Raw genomic sequence first — 18,861 nt, 5'->3', positions numbered from 1 at the left:
GTGTTTGTGGGGTGTGAGAGGTCAGGGATAACTCCATTCCCACTCCATTGCATTTTTCTACCTTTGGTAGAAAGGACAGTGCACCAAACATACTGAAGAAAACAAGGCAAAGCGGAAATCTTTTTCCCACAGATGATTAGCATCTTTGCTGACAACCTTACCCTATTCTGTTCTCGATAACCAGTGTAAAGCCCTGTACAGAGTGACATTTTTAGGTTCAGAACAAAACCAGTCCTTCTATCTAGAGTAAATTTTAAGCAACATCCTCTTTATGTTGCTAAAACAAGCCAGACCCTTCGAAAGGCAAAGTATCGTGAGGTCAAAGAGAGAAAGCTTTCCCTGTGCCGAACTCTGCTCTGGCAGCGTACAGAAGTGGCTCCAGGACATACTAGTGCTGTTTCTGCCTTTGCTTCGGAGTTTTTTCAGACAAGTCCAGTCCAGACTGAGTATACCTGCACTGATTCATTCATAGTCAGCTACATATCTGCCTTTCTGTCATACTCCTCATTGGCATGTTGGAAAATAAACTCACTGTCTTTCAGAAGTCTTTGAAAACATTTCTAATCGTTTAAAAAAACCCAACATACAGAGTTTTTAGTCTTTCTAGTGATATAAATTACATTGCTAATCAGGGAAGTTCTGTGATAACTTCCTTAGGGAAAGGGGGACAGAGGAATGAATTTAGGAATCTTTGCCCCATACTGTAAGTCTTGGCTGACATTTGGATAAAAGTACTAGAAAGCTTGCTGTTTCCTTGGGAAAAAAACGCTTTGCATTGTCAAAAAAAGGCATTGTTGTTTTTAATCCCACTAGGTCTTGCTGGAAAATACTTTCGCAGCACTCCAGTCTGCCACTCAAGTTATTTAGAGGTAATCAAAACTCACTATTCACACTCTCCACCAACAAGTGGCACTACGTTACAGCACGTTGCAAATATAAGCAGAAAGTCAAAGATTAAAGCAAGTTTTTTCAAGATGCTTTTATAGCAGAGTCCTTCACAAAAGCATCCTTTCTTTTGCTTGTAAGTACACTAATCATATTTCAACGGCATGCCTACAATATAAAGTTAATAGCTTCCTTATTTCCTCATTTTAACATTTCCCCTCTACTCCCTCTGTCTTTTCAATTATAATAGCTGGATTGTTTCTTGCATTTCCTTTCTCCAGTGTCCTGTTTTCATTCCTTACACAAAATCATATTTGGTCACTTACACTTTTCTTGAGGATAAGCGCAAGACAGCAGCATCTCTTGCTCCACCATGGTGCCGTCTGTTGGAGAACGCAGGGGTCTTTTGAATAGCGTTTTAAAAAAAAATGCTTGGGAAAGCCAAGCTCACTCATGCAAGCTTCTGATCTTCTCCAGTCCTCCTGGCTTTTGTGTGCTGTCACATGTTAGCCTCTCTCCCCAGAAACCTGTGAAACAGGTCTAGCCACACGCATCTTGTGTGTTAGAAGAGTTTTAATTGATTCATTGCAACAGATACCCACCCTCATTAAAAAAAAAAAAAAAAAAAGTTGTTGAAAGAAGTAGTCTCTTAGTGCCTCATCTGAAATTACAGAAATGTCCCAGCTGGTGCACTTTAAAGGGAAACGACTTGCTGGGTTGAGAATATACAGGAAATAATTTAAAATCAATCTTACATGCCAAATAAACCACAGCTAGCAGTACAACAGGGATGCTCCAGGGCTGGGGGAGAGCAGGAACCCTTCCTCTGTGCACCCAGGTGGCAAGGGTGGACAGCATGCCTCCCCGAAGCACTGCTCCCTGTGGCACAAAACAGCTCCGCGTCGCTACCATGCAGGCCTCGGCCTCATTTACCATTTATCCATTATCGCCACAACCCAGATGGGTGCCTGGTAGGCCCCCGTTAATGTCTGTATTCATTTTACACAAATCAGCACCCCACAGCAGTCTTCTGCTGTTGCTCCTGCACACTGGTGAGACCACGGCCAAGGGCAAGCGAGGCTGTGGTCAGCAAGGACCCAGTGAGCAGCCCACGCGGGATTTGTGCCCGACTCTGCCTCTAATTTGCCCTGTCACCTTGGGCAAATTGCTTTGCCTCTCCACGTTGCTCTTTCTCCATCTCTAACACAGGGATAATTATAGCTCCCTTTCTTTGTATAAAATGCTTTGAAATCTGCACAAAACACAGCGTGCATGAGGCAGCTATCATTATTGTGCACTTGTAAAATACTGGGATGAGGCTGACAATAAGCAGCAAGCATTTGAGATATGCATGCAAATGCTGGGTTTTAAAAGGGACATGACCTTATTGTAATAATGATGGCGGGGAAAAAAAAAGAAAAAAGATAATACTACAGAATTTGGCAAAAGTTCAGATTTTGCTTTCATGGAGCAACGCTGAGAGAAAAATCTAAATCACTTCTCACCTCCAGGAACAACACGCCCTCCTGGAAACAGTAAGTCCATCAGAGATTTCTCGGTGGAAAATGACATAATATGGCAATTTCCTGCTTTTCTCTCACCTGGGTAAATAAATGTCTCATTTTGCAGCCCATGAGTATGTACATTATGCTCTACAGGCCAAAATACTCACCCCCTTTCTCTCCCTCTCTCTTAGAAAAATAAAACTCATCAAAATTTACAGGGAATGGTTTTTTTTCATTTGCAGCTAGGCTTGAACAGACTGATACAAGGCTGTGTCTCTCAGCAGCTGAATTCCCTCACATGGGAGCCTCATACCTGTTTGAACACTTAGGCTGCCTGCCCCCTTTCCCCCTGCGGAAAAGCCTCTCCTGAGGCTCCCCCGAGTCCTCCGCTCTGACTGCCATAACCCCAGCACTTTTGCCCTCAGCCCAAAGACCTTCCAGATGTTGCCAGCATGCTGAGATGATGTACTGAGGATCCACATGGCATTGAAAACTGAGACAAACTCACAGAAACTTTCAGGAATTACATTGCTTATGCTGTCTGAAAAAGCAAAGTGAATCCCTTTTCCTCTCTCCATCCTTCTTCCCTAAGACAATACTCGACAGAAATAAATAGGAATAAAACCCTGTGTAACTCTTAACACGGGAGGTAGCTCAGCAATTAAGCTGTACTATGCTGAACTGAAGGTATGGTAAGTGGTTGTGGGGAAAAAGCTTTCTGTGAGATTACCGGTGTTTGCAAGTTAATACTGGCACATTCAAAAAGCTTACCTGAGTCTTGAAATAAAATTCTCTACATGACTTAACATGGCCAGCCAGTTTTATTATAGATCAACAGAATGGTAAATGTATAACCTACTTGTTTCTTACTCCATAATCCACTAGCTTCAGATCTATTTTCTAAGATGTCCTAAAGTTACTGCACTGACAATTTACAGTAAGAAGTGAATCTCTTAGAGCTGCAGGCTCAGAAACCCATAGAAGTACATTTACAGAAGAGCATGCATTTGTTTGTACTGTCTGGATATACACAGCTGAAGTAGGTATGTATTAATAACAATGCTTTAACTTCTCAATAATCAAAGTCTCATGACATTTGCAAACTCACCCTGCGTATCAGATTAGCATGGTCTGATTTGAATTTCAGTGGAAAGGACTATTATGAACAGAGAAAGGCTTCTTATAGGGAGGTAATATTAAAAGTACATAAGAAATCCTTTAAAAACAAAATTGCCTGTTTCTCTTTTGAAATGTAATTAATTCCGCCTGCAGATGGAACAGGTCAGGAGCAAAAGCTGTTACACTGCCTTTGGAGGTGGAAGACACAGTGCCAGTTGATTCCAGCTTTTTACAGCACAGAACTGAAAAATAGCAGATTGAAGTTAGGCTTTTTGATGCCTGAGACCTCATTTGAATGAGGGAATGCAGCTAGTTAAACATCAAATGCTAAACATCTGAAAACCATCTAATGAGCTAAGTGAATCAGTACTGTCAATTGCAGCAAAAACACTAGGAAGAATCAAGTTTACATACAAGATCATCCTGTTGTAATCATGAAATTAAAGTATGAAGTGATAGCAGCCATTTATATCATTGGACAGACTCCAGCATTTCAACTTATGCATGCATTTGTATGTTCAACTGACAAACATCCCCCAGTTGCGGTGCTCAATCCTCTAAGAAGCTCGTACCTGTAATTATAATCATTGTCTGACTAAACAGTACAGTTTTACAGTAACCAAGCAATTAATGCTTGTCACCACTTCTGTCACAGAAGTGACAAAATAACCAAGGCGTGTTCACAGCTGCTTCCTTATAATTCTACAGTCCTCCTCACCCCAAAAGCAGGCCATAAGCTACAATTAGGTGTCATTAGATTGGCACAGAAGTGATCAAAGTTTGTCCAATACCAGGCTAATTTGGCAATATGCCAGAAGCTGGAGGGTGGACCCTAACTGGCATAAAGTGAAGCAACTGAAGTAATCGCTTCTTTAAACAGCATGGTTTTCCCACCTCAGACTCCTAAAGTTCTTAAATCAGCAAAATAGCATTAGTTTGTTTTAAAAAGGCTCTCCGGTGTTACTGCAAAACATCTGCTGCTCGCAGAGCAAGTACCAAATCAGTGGGCAGAGGGACGGAAGAGGAGCTGGGGCTCTCTTTGCAATGGATGAAGCTCCCTTGGTGAGAAACGGGGTGCTGAAACTGCTGCCACCACCCAGAGGTTATAACCTCAACCACAAGGGTATAAAACAGGAAGGTGTGAAGTCTATCATTAATGGCATTCACTTCCATAGCAGCCGCATGCAGCTCAGGGCCACAGCACCCTGAGCCCCTTGTAGATGTGTAAAAGCACTGGACATGTCTTTCAGGATGGGCAGAATCGTGCCCTAGACCCTGCTGTCTGCTGATGAGCTCTCCGCTGCCTATAAGGGGAACCCAGCGTGAGCAGCTCCAAGGTGGACCTCTGTATTTACTAAGGTAAATTCTGCTTTTCAGCTGCTGTACAAAAATGTCTAGGTTGCATTTGGCCTTCAAGCCACGCTTTTCCATTCCTTTTCTCAGATAACGGGTGAACAGTTTCCACTAAGTTGTGCCCTCTGGACTCTAGGAGGATCTTGGTCATATTTCATCATTTTGAGGTCTACTATTCAGACACTAAAAAGCAAGCGGAGTTACAAGGCAATACATACCAATACCACTCCTGAACATGCCACCAGCTAGAAGCAAAACTAGAGAGGACCTGTGAAGCACTTGGAATTTATCCTGGAACAAAATTTCTTGAAGTTGATACAATGGATTTGTATTTTTTTTAGTTTAAACAGCGATGCAACAGTGTGACTTCTCAAGAAAACAAGTCAAAAGCCCTCACACATTTTTAGTTCACATCCTCTTCAAGCAGCCACTGGCACAATAATTTCTGTGTGACATACATCCCCTGTCAGACACAGCGGAGATTTCTGCAGAGCAAACAGTATTAAGATCCTTGGCACCCTGGGTGCTTCATCTGGAGTCATTTACAGGAATCCAGCTTTAAATTCTTGCCCAGTCAACACTACTATCAAGTTTTTTCCTCCTAAACTGCCAGTTCCTTTAGATTAATGAGCAGAAAACAAGAACCTCTCATACTGGAAGGACCCAGGGAGTGAAATTAGCCTGCCAGGTTGCTGTAGAAACCTGACGGGATCCGGGGACAAAAGGCTTTGAGGAAGTGATGTGCTTTCCCACTCACTTTGAAGGTGATACAAAATGCTGTTAATCCAGCACAGGTTTTTTTCTAGCTTCAGCTCAAGGGATCAACAAACGCACCTGAAGGCATGAGGGATGTGTTTAAACAAAGGAGATGTGAACAAATTCAATCCTCAGGCTTAAAAACAGGCAAACAAAAAGACTGCATCAGGCAAACAGGAGCAGAGTGCAGTAACTGGAACAGCACAGAATAATAAATTCACTAATAAATTGCTGCCAACACACACTTAATTCTGTGCTTTTCCACTATCTAATCCTGCCCATCAGTGGGGGCACAGTCTGGAAGACAGGCATTTTGTTTTTAAGTATTAAGGTTTTAAGTATTAAATTCTCTTTCAAATGTGTTTTTTCCTCCAAATTTGATCACACTGTGGTGTGAGACTACAATCGAAGGAGCTGGTGAACCAAAAGGATTGATGCACTCTGAGTCTACCTCAGTAGTGCTTGCAGCAGTTCTCCCCAGAGCCTTGCTGACCAGCTTCATTGCTTTTAGCTTTGAAGCTAGATTCAGGATTCCCTGGGGTTCCTGCAGCCATTGCAGATTGAAGTGCACTGAGATGCTCAGTGGGCCAACATGCCTCAAGTCTGTAGGTCAGTAATGAATCATATTATTCACGTATGGATAAAAAAGTCAGATGTAAAATGCAAGAGTCACATGTTGAAGTCAGAAAACAATACTCTGCAGGTCAAGATTGTTCTTGCCAAAAAAAGGTAGGGAGAGGTAGATATTCGAGTATCAGCACAGGGACTCATTACAATAACAAATGAAGGCAATAAATATGTTAATTTTTAGTACTCCTACATTAAACAGAAAAGGAAGGACTACGTTAGTTGCTTTTATTTTAAACATATTGATAGAGAACAAGGCCTCCATCATTGGTTGTGGTGGGACTGCTTTCCAGTCTACCTCTGTGGATCCTCCTACAGCAAAGGAACTGTGAAGCCCAATTAATATAATTCAAGAAAGGAGAGTAGCTGGAGAAAAGAGGGCACAGATAGCTCCCTTGGCCATGGTAACCCTCAGCTCTGTCAACTCCTCAGAGCCATTTGCAGCTGCTCCCGCAATTTAGAGGGTCTTAGTTTGCCCCAGGTCAGAAGCTGCTTTGAGCAATGCTGGGTTAGGGCAGAGCAAAGCTGGCTTAAACCCCCTGTTGTACACATACCCCCTCTCACTGCTTCTCCTGTTATGTGACTCCCTGGACTTTTTGTCCCAAAGGTAACTACACTTAGCATAAACTGGCATTTCCTCACCCTTGGTGTTGAAAATTACATCAGGAGCAAAAAACCAGAAAGGTATAGCTACAAGAGGAAGAGGACAGTGTTACCTATTAGTCAGAGGATGCAGCCAAGTTCTTTTAGAAAACAGTAATTAAGTACAAATAGATTAGATAATTCTAATCTTTGCTGGAAATGATAGGTTAAAATTAGAGGACAAATCTGAAGCTATTAAATATACAGGAGAGTCCCCAGTATGATTGTATATATATGAAGTGAAAAAAGGGATATTCCAGGACAAAAATAGAAAAAAGGTTTCTTTAAAAAAAATCATAAAACTGATAATTTATAATGTAGGAGGTTGTTCAGAGTTGGTCGGAGGGTTTAATTACCCAGTGTTTCTCTGATGAGTAAGCTTCTTGACTCCTTTTCAATGTGCTGACCAGACAATATGTGTAAGCTTCACTGTATTTAGCAAATACCTTAGGGTACACGAATTCCAGGTGACAGCCCCATGGCTTCATGCAGCAAAATGAAGACTTGTTGTCACCAGCGTGTTATCATCATTCCACATGTCAACAAAGAAATGGCTATGTACTGACAGGTGTGTGTGACACCTTAATGACGTGGAGTGGCGTTCTGCTTCTTTTCCACAGGTGTAAACGTCAGGAGCATGACTCCTTTTTAACTGGGAAGGAAATCCCACAATTTCTTTTGTCTTGATGCTCATTTTCATGAGGGTGACTCATACACCACCACCACAGAGCAGGCAGACCCTATTAACTATATCTTCAAATTTTAGAAAGACCTAACACAGAAGGAGGCAATCACCAATGGAGCCTCAACAGGGAAAAGGCCCTGCAGAGATAACCCAAATTTAGATAATCTTTGGGTAAAACTTAGGGTTGTAACCCTATCTTAGGGCTAGATTATTTGTCCCTTCTCTTAACAGCCGAAGCAACTCTGATGCTCCAAATGAATGAAGCTTTACGCTCAAGGAAGAAGACAGAATAGCTACTGTGCAGCTCTGTCCCAAAATAGAGACACCAATGTCTCCACGCAGGCCAACAAAGAAGTGATCCCTCTGCTGTGACAACCACAGGAGAGGGCATATGCCATTTAATCATCTCACTAAGAGCTGCACAAACCACGAGGGCTGCTTTAAAATCAAGTACCAGCATAATGAACCTAAGAGCTCTGACAGATCTGCCTCTTCGTTCAGTTAGATATTTGTTATACTTAGATGAAAGCAAGTGACATGTTGGGTACAAATTAGCTTAGAGAGGGACAGCAGGAAACTGTTTCAAAAACCACATATGATCAATATTTCAAGAATATGATTTTCTTGGAGAGATGTTTGCTAAATTCAATCAGTCTTTAATTGTATTCATTACATATAGATGTTGCTTCATCTTACAGGCAAGACTGTTCAGCTTTCTCCCATATAAGTGCAGCATGCTTAATAACTCAATACTTTGAAGTACCGTATCTATTGATGTCTTTGCAGCCAACCATAGAACTGTGATTTTAAGAATTCTTTTATATTTCCAAATACTATCTGCACAGGGGATGACATCCAGCTTATCATCCACTCTGCTACTGATTTCTTTGGCATCTATGCTTGTCTTGTGGTGATCAGGAGATTTGATCAAAGACGTAAATAAAAAATACAGTCTAGACTCAACTTTTTTTTTTCTTCATTCAGGCAACTGAGAAATAAAAGTTCAATATGTCATACAATAGAAGAGGTTGTTCTAGAAAGTATCCAAGACTATAAGTAAACATGATTGTTTAAAAGAGAATTTTTTAATGCCTTAATTGGCATTAACTTTCAAAAGGTGAAATACTTTTCACATAGCTATTCAACTTAACTAACAAAATAACTCCAATGCAGTTTCTTACAGTTAGCATACTGCCTTTATGGTAGCTTCTTCTGACTCAACAGCGAAATACAAGCACTAACACTTCTTAATTTATTCCTGATTGCAATCCAAGATATATCTAAAAAGAGCTACAGTTCTATTTTGTACATTACTTTATGCATTTACACAGATCTAATATTATCCTTCAACTTACCAATGAAAACTTCAGCCCTACATGGCTTATCAACAGAGGTCTGTGATACAACAGCAACACACACCCCTCAGCATTTTGGCTGTTAACTAGCCTGACCTTATAAATCCACACCAATGCCATGATTTACAGTCTGACTAGTCTCCATGAGGTTACACCAGTCACGCTGGTATGGAGTGCAAAAGTATTAGCTAGTGGGCCTTACAACTGTTTTATAAAAAACAGAGGGAACACTAAATTTTAGGACTATTTTTAGACCAAGATGCTAACATTTCCAGAGAGCAAGTCAAACTTGCTCATTATTTGCACCTTTCCATCTTGAAGGGAGTGCCTCAAAAATAAATCACAAATATAGCACTGAAGAGTTACAAGTACGTTGTATTACAGTGCTTCCTTGCAATGTGCTTATCATCTTAAAAGTGCTTTTTTTCTGTTAGTCTTGCAAACTTTCTTTGGAATTTAAAACACGTGAGAATTCCCAGTTCTTGTCAGTAGGCCTATGAAATGCTCCAAGTGATGCCTTTAGTTAATGTTTTGCAACAATATGTTTTTTTGTGACTTTGTAGAACTGCTTTGAGTCTTCTTCAGCAATACTTTTGCTGCCATACAAATGAACAGCATAGGCTCATGCTAGGTTTGTTCTGCCAGCTTTGTAAGGGTTACCAGAAGATCAAAACGGACTTTAGTTTTCAGGCAGATGTATAAAACTGACTACTCTTCACCTGTAGCATATCAGCTGATTTAAGTATTCAGCATACAAACTCAACTCAAAGACAGCAGGAAATCCAACCAAAGGCAATTTCATCATGAGGTACCATAACATGGTGAAGACAGCAGTTTTCATTTTCTCCTGAGTATAACTGAAATACTGAGATAGGTTTCTAGAGTGAGGCGAAACTCAAAACACTTGCATACTTGTAAAAAAAAACAGAGGGTCTTTGTTTTCATACGTTTTAAGGTGTAGTGTTACCAGTACAACTATTGTAAATAAAAAGATTTTATGATACTCAAGCCAGAAAATCTAACCAAAAATGCTGATAATTGCAGGTTAAGCTGTGAATCAAAGGTAGTGTTCCATTACTCTTTCTTTGATCACTTTTAGCATTGTTTTCTCACAGATGCTGAGATTCTAGTATTTGGGGTTTCTATACTGAATCCTTTATATTTTGCAGTCTGGACCATTTGCAATATGCCTCCGAGGAACAGGTACAGTTTGTAATTGAGTGAATCTAAAAAGATAGAAGTGGAACCATTGAATACTTGTAGTTGAGTAAATGAATGAGATTAAATAGTCAATAGGAAATATGACCCTATTCTTATTTAGCATACATTGTCTGCTTTGAGAAAAAGGGATCTTTCTCTTTTCGGTGCTCACTTGAAAGTAAATAGCAATGATTACTGAGAGTCTGCAGTCTAAGCCTAGTGCTACATAAGATTTCAAAAGTGCTTTTGAAAGAAGTATGAATGACCACAGTGTATTTTGCATTTCTTCTTTTAAGCCCAGATGTTCTGTTCAGTGATTTACATCAAGGTAATGTTTGTTCCATTAATAATTTTTACACAGTAATACAAAACCTGCCATAAAAATAATAAGGCATCCAACTGACACATTGTTAGAGCAAAGATTCATTAAGCAAAAAAAAAACAAAAAAAAAACCTTTGTAGGATGCCTTAGATAGCTTACTTCATTAGTCAGCAGCACCTCAGCATATAATGATGTAAGTCACTGAATGGCTAATGATGTAAGCAGGTGGGTCTTTTTGCTATTGCGAGTCAGCTTCATGTTCACACTGCATCTGCAGTAGCACCTTAGTCTGGATCAGGAGGGCATGCTGAGGTGACTTTCCCAGGCCCTGGGCTTTGGCTCAGTCAAAGAACATGCGAACTGCATCCCTTCCAGATGACTCCAAAGGGGAACATGCTTCAGGAGTGCATCTCATGCACTCCAACGACAAACAGTCCACAGGGTAAAAAAAAAAATCCCCCAGGCGGATATAGTGTGGGTGCTTTATAGATCCATACTCCTATCGGTCTGCATTGATTGCCAGCATAGACATAGCCTCACAGAGCTTGGCATCCCTCTAGTAAAATGTTGGATTTTTTTTTTTGGGGGGGGGGGTGACCAAACACACTGCCTCCAAAAGAATATATCCCATCAAAAATAAAATGCTTTAGGGGAACAGGCTGTATTTTGGGAGGAAGGGATGGAAGAATGATCCAAGCAATTCAGAACTGTGGAACTGGATTGGGGGGGGGGGGGAGATAAAGCAGACTTTTTAAACTTGTTCCAATTTTTTGTGGGATTGTAGCTTTTGCTTTACATTATGCTATGAATTTGAGTATTTCAGCATTATCAAAAAGCTATTTCAAGGCTATTTTTCTGTTTCCAGATGAGAATATTTTGCCTCTAAGTAAAAAGTAAAGTAAAAAAAACCCCATACTTTTGAGATATCAGAATTTCCTATGGGACTGAATTCCATTTTCAAAAAACTCTAGTCTTAAACTGCTACTGAACTGACACTAATATTCCACATATGGCCTAGCATAGGTTTCATAACAAAACAGTATAGTGCAATTCATTTCAGCAGCTGCTGCTACCCATAAATTCTTCAGTCTCTTGCAAGTTGTGATTTTTCAGGAAAAGACAGCAGAAAATTAACCTGTACATCCAAATTTGTGGTGAATGCCTGAGGAGCCTCACCTTTGCTCCTGTTAGCTTGTTCTCCTACAATGAATGTTATAGTGCTCTGCATTCATGCAGCTTTGTGCATCTGCAAAGCATCAGTAGAAGGCAAGATTCTTCCCCCTGGTGCCAGACTTTGCCCTGCCAAGGAAGGGCATTGCTGTACGTGCAGAAGAGCAAAGATTACTTTCCTTTTCTCACCTGATGCCCTGCAACCACGCACAGCATTTTGGGTTCCTCCCAAGGTCAAAATAGGTGGTGGCATTAAAAACATCAACACTCAGTTGTGTGAAGTTGGTGAGCATGGAGCTCACCTGCTCTGCCAATGCAGCAGAAAGATTTACGGTTTCTAATTTTTGTGGGTTGTGCCACTTTTAATGTGGTAGAAATTTGTTTTTAATCCTGGTACAGCTGTTCCCATGCAGATGCTATAATGCAATCTTTAGGATAGTCAAGTAACAGTGTGCGCATGTGAGGCTGTACTCAAACAGCTAGTTAAATAGCCTTCTTAGCACAAAACCTTTGTGAACCAGGCATTTTTGTGGGAAAAATTGGGTGAGCAAATAGACTTTGCATTTCACCCCAGTCATGGCAGTCAGTCTGTGGGCATTCTCATTTTATTTGGCACTGTCTGAGCTTGACCTCTGTGCAACTTCTCTGTGTTGCCACCCATTACGCAGGTTAATGTTTCCAGTGAACCCAAACCCTCCTGTGGTTTCAGCTTGCTCTCTGAGAGACAGATGGTAAGGGAGATCCCCCCACAGAGCAAGGACCAGAGGGAGAAAAGACACTCAGGATTAGGGCAGTGATACTAATTGGACACTGTGGGCAAAGGCAACTCAAGAGAAACCAGAACATTTTCAATATCATGATAGCACAAGTGGCAGCAGCTGAGGCCTGCATGAGATGCAACAGTGTGACCTGAGCTGGAAAGAGCCTGACTCAGCCTCCTGGTTGGAAGGGTGGAAGTGGCTGAGCTTGCCTGCTGCAGCCCTTTGGGTAACCTAAAGGCAATGACCTCGCTTGGGTAATGCCAAGGCTTTGAAACAGTTTCCTAATCTGAGGGCAGCCACCCTGCTGTGTCAGGCTATTAAAGAAAGGCATTCTTTCTCCAGGAATGACCATCTTCGTCTTTTCCTGGTTCAGTTTCAGAAGCTCCTTTTACTGCCTTTGCATTTACATGGAGAAAAAAAACCTGGGTAAAGCTGCTGTTTATACTGGAAGGAAAAGAGATGGTTGATATATTAACAACAAATTAAAGAACTTCCTGAAGGTCATGTTAAAACATGCTTCCTGACACCGACTTCAATTAGTGAATGAAGTCTCCGATTGCTTTGGAAATTTGCCCATGCCTAAGAGCTTCTTCTTAACCCTTGACTTGACTGGTTCTCAAAAATCAAATTGCAAACCTTTAAAATCAGTTTGCCAACACTGTGCATGAGGCAATTTTTAAATCTAATTCTTGCTAAAAGACAGCCAATCAAAATGCCCTGTGACTCAGTTATTCTTGAATTGGTCTAATTAGGCCTGTGAAAACTATGAAGAAACTTTCAAATTGCTCGTACGCCTAAGCAAATGCATTTTTAACCAGCTCAGCCCTATTTTTGGAATGAGCTCTCATGAGCACAGAACCACTCAGTCCTTCTCATTTTTACATTTTTCATTTTGGCTGGGTTTGAGGGAAATATGTATCATTTCTAAATTAGCTTATTATAGCCTTGTGCTGAGCTCCTGTGGGGAGCATCACTGATATAAATTAAATTCCTTCATTATTTTAAATTGTAGTCTTAACAGAGGAGCTGCTACCTAAATACACAATTATATACTTATAATAACATGACTCTGACCAAAGCATAGTGAGGAGATGTGAGATGCTGAGTGAGCCAACTGGTCCGGCAACAACAGAACTCTTTTGTACAGCCAGTCATTTTCCCCAGGGCTTCCTTGAAACCTAAAGAGCACTGTTTACATTAGAAAAGCTTTTCACAAAGGAGGCCCAGGCTAAGACTTGGGATGGTTCTGCTCTGGGAAACAGCCAAAAGCACCTGGTACTTACTTGGCATTCCAAAGGACAGGCCCTGAGTGGAGAAGCCTCATGAACCAAGGGCCAGTTGTTCAAAGAAAAGGGGAATGACAGCAACAAGATGCAGGTCATACTCTGGAAGAGCAGATTTGGGATGGATCATTTGAAAACGCCATCCAGCTGGTAGCCATTCTTGCTTTCCCTCTTTGTGATAAAATGTATTTATTATTTGCTGTCAGCATGAACACAGCTTCAGATTATAGAGAGAGACTGGACTTTAAAAGCATTCAGAAGCACAGAATTTGTTAGCTTGTCTGTATTACACATTTAGCGGTATGATACACTGATATGATCAATATATACCACAGTGTTGCATATAGGGTAAGACATCCATCACATTTGTTACTGAGGTAGGTAAAGAAATTCTTTATTCCAGAGCTTCACTTCATCAGCATTATGAAACATTTCTGATTTGTGAGAAGTCTCATCATATGTCTATAAATACACATTTATATAGTGTTTTTAAAATACACTTCTTTAAAAAAATTGGTGATGGACTCAACATATGAAGAACTGCAGTCCTCCAAACTACTGCATATTTAACAAGGGAGACAGCAAAAGCTGAGTTCAGATTTTACTCATGCTGTGCTTAAGCTACTCCTTATGTAGAGCAGTGCAAGGGAGATGAAAACAAGAGCCCAAATTGTCAGCGACTCATTGCCCACTGTAAGAGGAAGAAGGCAGTTATAACCTGCCCTCCCATTTCCTCCCTGCCTCCCCCATCGGGCAGAAAAACTTACCTGTGCAAGTGCTATAACATAGCACCAAGCTCCCTGGAAGACATCCTGCCCACTGGGTCTACTCTAGCCTGGGGGAAATAGCCTGTAGCTAAGGAAGTAGAGGTGTGTTTAGTCTGCATGACCTACTCTTTTGAGACTAGAAATAAAGGCTAAAAATAATTTCCTCAGGGTCTTTCCATTGATTCTTAATTGGAGATGTCATAAAAATATAATCCAAGAAATATAAATATTCAACCAACAGTCACGGATCCAATTCCGCATAATGCAAAGGAGAGAGGAAACAAAAGTGCTCAATAAGTGGAGGCATGGATGATTACACACATATCCAAAGTACCAGTATTAAAAAAAATACAAAAAGAAGAATCTAAACTTGATTAATGCTCAGCTGCAATACACAGTGACCACAGCATATTTTTCACACAAATCTGTGAGGAAATAAATCCTCCTCTCAAATTCCCTAGCTGGCACATTGTCAGAGGCCACTGCTTCCTTCACTGCTTATTCAGCATAGGAGTCAATAACATCATCATTTTTCTCAGCAGTTATGCACACATATCTCCAAAAGATGAAAAGATGTCCTGGATGCTTTGGGACACTCTGACCTTGAAAGAGAAGGTCAATGTGCACCTGTTTACCAATGATGGGCATCTTTTAATTAGAGTGAAAGAAAAACCTGTTGTGTTACAACAGGGAGTTCAGATGTTGATTACTCCTCTCTGCCATGAGACAAGACCAAGAGGCCAGCCTGTATAAGAGCATATTGCAAGGCTGTGTGAAAGATTTGGTCCTATAGCACATCTCCATCTAAAATCTGGCAGAAGGGATTAGCATGTTGTTTACCAGTCAAATTAAGGAGCTGAGAGATGGAGGGGAGGGATTCCCATCACTCTGTGTCAGTTTAAAGAGATAAACTAGGTATGTGAAGACAATATGAAACGAGATGCAACAGAGATCAACAAGGGCTGATTATCTACGGATGTTCCAGGAAGCTACGTTGTGCCATGGCCTCAGGGAGAGAAGAGAGAGCTCCTTGGGACATCACGTGCACTGGGTCATGCCTGCCATGTCCTTGCTTGTAAGCAGAGCCAGTAAGCCAGTCTTTTCCTTCAGCAGTCAAACTGGGGGAGAAATCAGGAGAAAAGGAAGTCTGCTCGCTCAGATCAAGCCAGATTATGTTATTATAGCTTCTTTGTCAAAATAGGGGGGGAAAAAGCTGTTCTGGACAACACAAGACTTCAGTCATGTTCATGAATACATTTAAATGTTAATGGATATGTTTACAGATGGCCAAAATGATATTTTCATGCGTTTTATATATTAACATATAAGGACATGGCATGTTCTCCTTTTCATTGTCAGTCAATTCTCTGATTGAGTAAAGCCAGAGGAATTAGATTCATCCACTTCCCCTGCTGCTTTGGGGGCACTTCATGTTCAAGGACAAACAAAGTGCTCAGAGGTGTATGGTGACCCTATGAGGCAGAAATCAGGAAAGCAGGTTTTTTGATTCCCTGACTTGGATAGTTATGCAGGCATGGAGTCACCAGGGAAGTGAAAGGTGGGAAGCTCAACAGGAGCAGGCGCTGCCAGGAATGCAAGTGCACAGTGCTGTGTGGCGTCAGCAGGACGCCGACCAAAGAGGCTTCACATCAGAAAAGCAAGAGATAAGTACTCTGGCGAGGTGACTCAGTTGAGATGTGATCAGTAAAACTGCACAAGGTCTGGACATCTCCCTGTTAGAAAGCAAATTCTGAGTCAAACCATACCCGCAGTGATCTCCAGGCTGCGAAGATTGATTTGAAGAAAACTGAAGGAGCTTAGGTAGACTAAGCAGTCCCTAGGGCAACAGTATTTGAAGGGTGAAAAGGCAAAAAGGGGAGACAAATCACTTAGGGCAGAACAAGCAGTGTGAGTTGGATCATTATATATTTATACAGGACTTAAAGTTTGCTCAGACATTTTGTAGAACAAATAAAAGTCCCTAGTCTAAGACCCTTACAGTCCAGTCAGAAGCATGACAGAGCAAGCAACTTAAACAAGAAATGGGGGAAAAGAGAAAAGAGGTTGAGGGATGTAACAGCAAGTAGTGGGTTGAAACTAAGACAGGACAAACTTAAACTGAACATTAAAATTCACATGGATCATTAGGGCTATAGAAAAGTCTGACAGAGTAACTGATGAAAAATTCCATTTATCATGTCTGGGCAAAATGCTCTCTACGTCATCACCTGGGAAATGAATGAGGTGCTCTCTCCCTGGAGGAGCTCACAAACTGTTTCACATAGGGAAAGAGGCCCAGCCAGTGTCTCAGCAAGAGCCACATAGAAAAGATGCAAACAACACAACACTGGACACAAACATCAGCCTTTACAGGCGTCACTTCCTCCTTCCACAGAAAATTCAGATGACAACTACCATGTTGTATAACTCCATTACACAGAGATACACTGCTAAAATGGGGTTTCCAGGAATACAAGGAGTGCTTTTGGAAGCTCCATTTCTGTTGGCTGAAGCGTAGGGCTGGGAATGTATTCTGATTTCCAGACAGACAGGGGTTTGATTCGTTGCTATCTTGCTTCCCATTAAATCATTTAATACCATGAGGTCTGTAAAACAGTTCTGTGTCGCAACAGTATCATCACACTGACTTTATAGCAGTTTAAAAGACAAAACAGGACACAAAATATCAGGTCTTTACCATCATTCTTATTTAAGATGCATATATTGGAAGCACCTAAAGACCAGACATCTTACAGCTCTTTTATGCCAGGAACTTCCCCTGGAATCATTACTAATTACAGAGCAGTTAGATCACAATCAGGTCTCAGGGCAATTTTATTGATTTCCTCATTCTATTTCAGATTCCTTACACTTGCTCCTTACTGACTCAGCAACTGTGAAAATGATGACTGGAATTAATACCAAGAAAAGTTAGATGAGAGAGAGAGAGAGAGAGAGAGAGAGAGAGAGAGACTTCCCTTGCATTCAGCAAAGCACTTCTGGGAGTAAAGTAACAATATTTTCATTGTTAGGTGCAGTAAGCAGGTTTGCAAAAAATATTATCTTTCAAACAAAATTTCATTATCGTACCTTACAAATCATATTCCACCAATAAACACATTTCTTGAGGACTTGATGTATCATCTGCAATCTTTTTCCCTATTGAAACTTGCACAGGACTCTAGGAACTTATATGCCAGAACTGACCAAGTGGTCCCTGCAGTGTAGGATGTTTTTTCCACTGTGGCTGAGCCTGAACATATTTGCTTTGAATAGATAAGATTAACAGAACAGATAAAGTTTGCCATCTAGAGGCACAGTACAGAAATCCACTTTTCTTTCTTACTGAACCTGGTCTTTCAGTTATGCATGTGAGTTATAAGCAGGCCAACAGAGGCAAGCAACACATTTTGGCATTGATCGCAACTAGCCAACTTATTTAAACTATTGAAGGGCAAAGCACAACAAAGATTGAACCAAGATGAGTGGCAGACCTGACTTAAACTCGTTCTTTTTGCCATTCAACTTCTCCCTCCCTTTCTCATCCTGTAAATGGACTCCTGCTCCATCTCCTCCCACCCCCCAAATATTTAACTGTGAAGGCTTCCTTCACCTTTTTGTGCAAAAGCAAGAATGAACAGCAGAGGGATGAATAAATGGCTCCCCAAGTCTTTCTCTGCCTGCCTCGTATCTGGACGAGATGACCGTCTGAGGCCCCTTCCACCCTGACTTATCCTACAGCTCCATGGAGCCCTGTGGTTGTGTCCTCTATTCCCTACGTAGGGCCTGGGGCTGGCGGAAAGCAAGGCCAGTCTGAGAACTGTGCCCCAAAACAGCAGGGACACAAAACAAGCTGTGGCTGAAAGACCAACAGCTGTACTGGACTATGCGATGGCAGAAAGCTGAGGCCTGCAATAAGTCTTGCCAGAGAGACTCAGGACCGTAGAGGGGTACTTCCATCCATTTATAATCTATAGCTCCAAACCTTCTCCTGAAGGTAGACCTTACTCTCCCCACGAGCAAACTAGCTCTTTTATTTTAAAGTGGAAGAGACACCAGCAGCTCCTCTTCTGCAGACCTTGCCAGTTCAAATGCTGACCCAGGATGTGAAAGCTTGGGGTTCAATTCCCTCATCTGCTTTGAGGGACTAAAATATCAACCTCTCCCTTTTCCAGGACATCATCCTCCCTCTCCACAGAAAGACAGATTCTTTAGACCATGGAGAAGGCCCAAGAGCATGGATGTCCTGTCTCATTCACCTGTAGATAAATGGAGATACTAAAGTCCCATCATATGTGTATGGTTTTGATCTCAAACAGCACAGAAAGAAAACACATAAGCTGTCCTCAGAACCAGACCTACAATAGGATGGGTCCTAGACCACAGGGAGTTTATAGATCTTAGCCAAGCTCTTTAACTACTAAGACCTCA

At 41.3% G+C, this 18,861-nt stretch overlaps 1 protein-coding gene across 1 annotated transcript in view; it reads right to left on the bottom strand.

Annotated features, from left to right (window-relative positions):
- PTPN3 (protein tyrosine phosphatase non-receptor type 3) overlaps positions 1 to 1,245 on the bottom strand; it is a 190,649-nt gene extending 189,404 nt beyond the window's left edge. Inside the window, exon 1 of the mRNA XM_013952828.2 lies at positions 1,212 to 1,245. Coding sequence (XP_013808282.2) covers positions 1,212 to 1,245 — 34 coding nt within the window. The remainder of the gene's footprint in view (positions 1 to 1,211) is intronic.
- Between the last annotated feature and the right edge of the window lie 17,616 nt (positions 1,246 to 18,861).

Source organism: Apteryx mantelli, chromosome 2 (assembly GCF_036417845.1).
Source record: "Apteryx mantelli isolate bAptMan1 chromosome 2, bAptMan1.hap1, whole genome shotgun sequence".
Classification (NCBI taxonomy): Eukaryota; Metazoa; Chordata; class Aves; order Apterygiformes; family Apterygidae; genus Apteryx; species Apteryx mantelli.
Note: the sequence above shows the minus strand (reverse complement) of the source record. Positions and strands in the feature narration are given on the sequence as shown.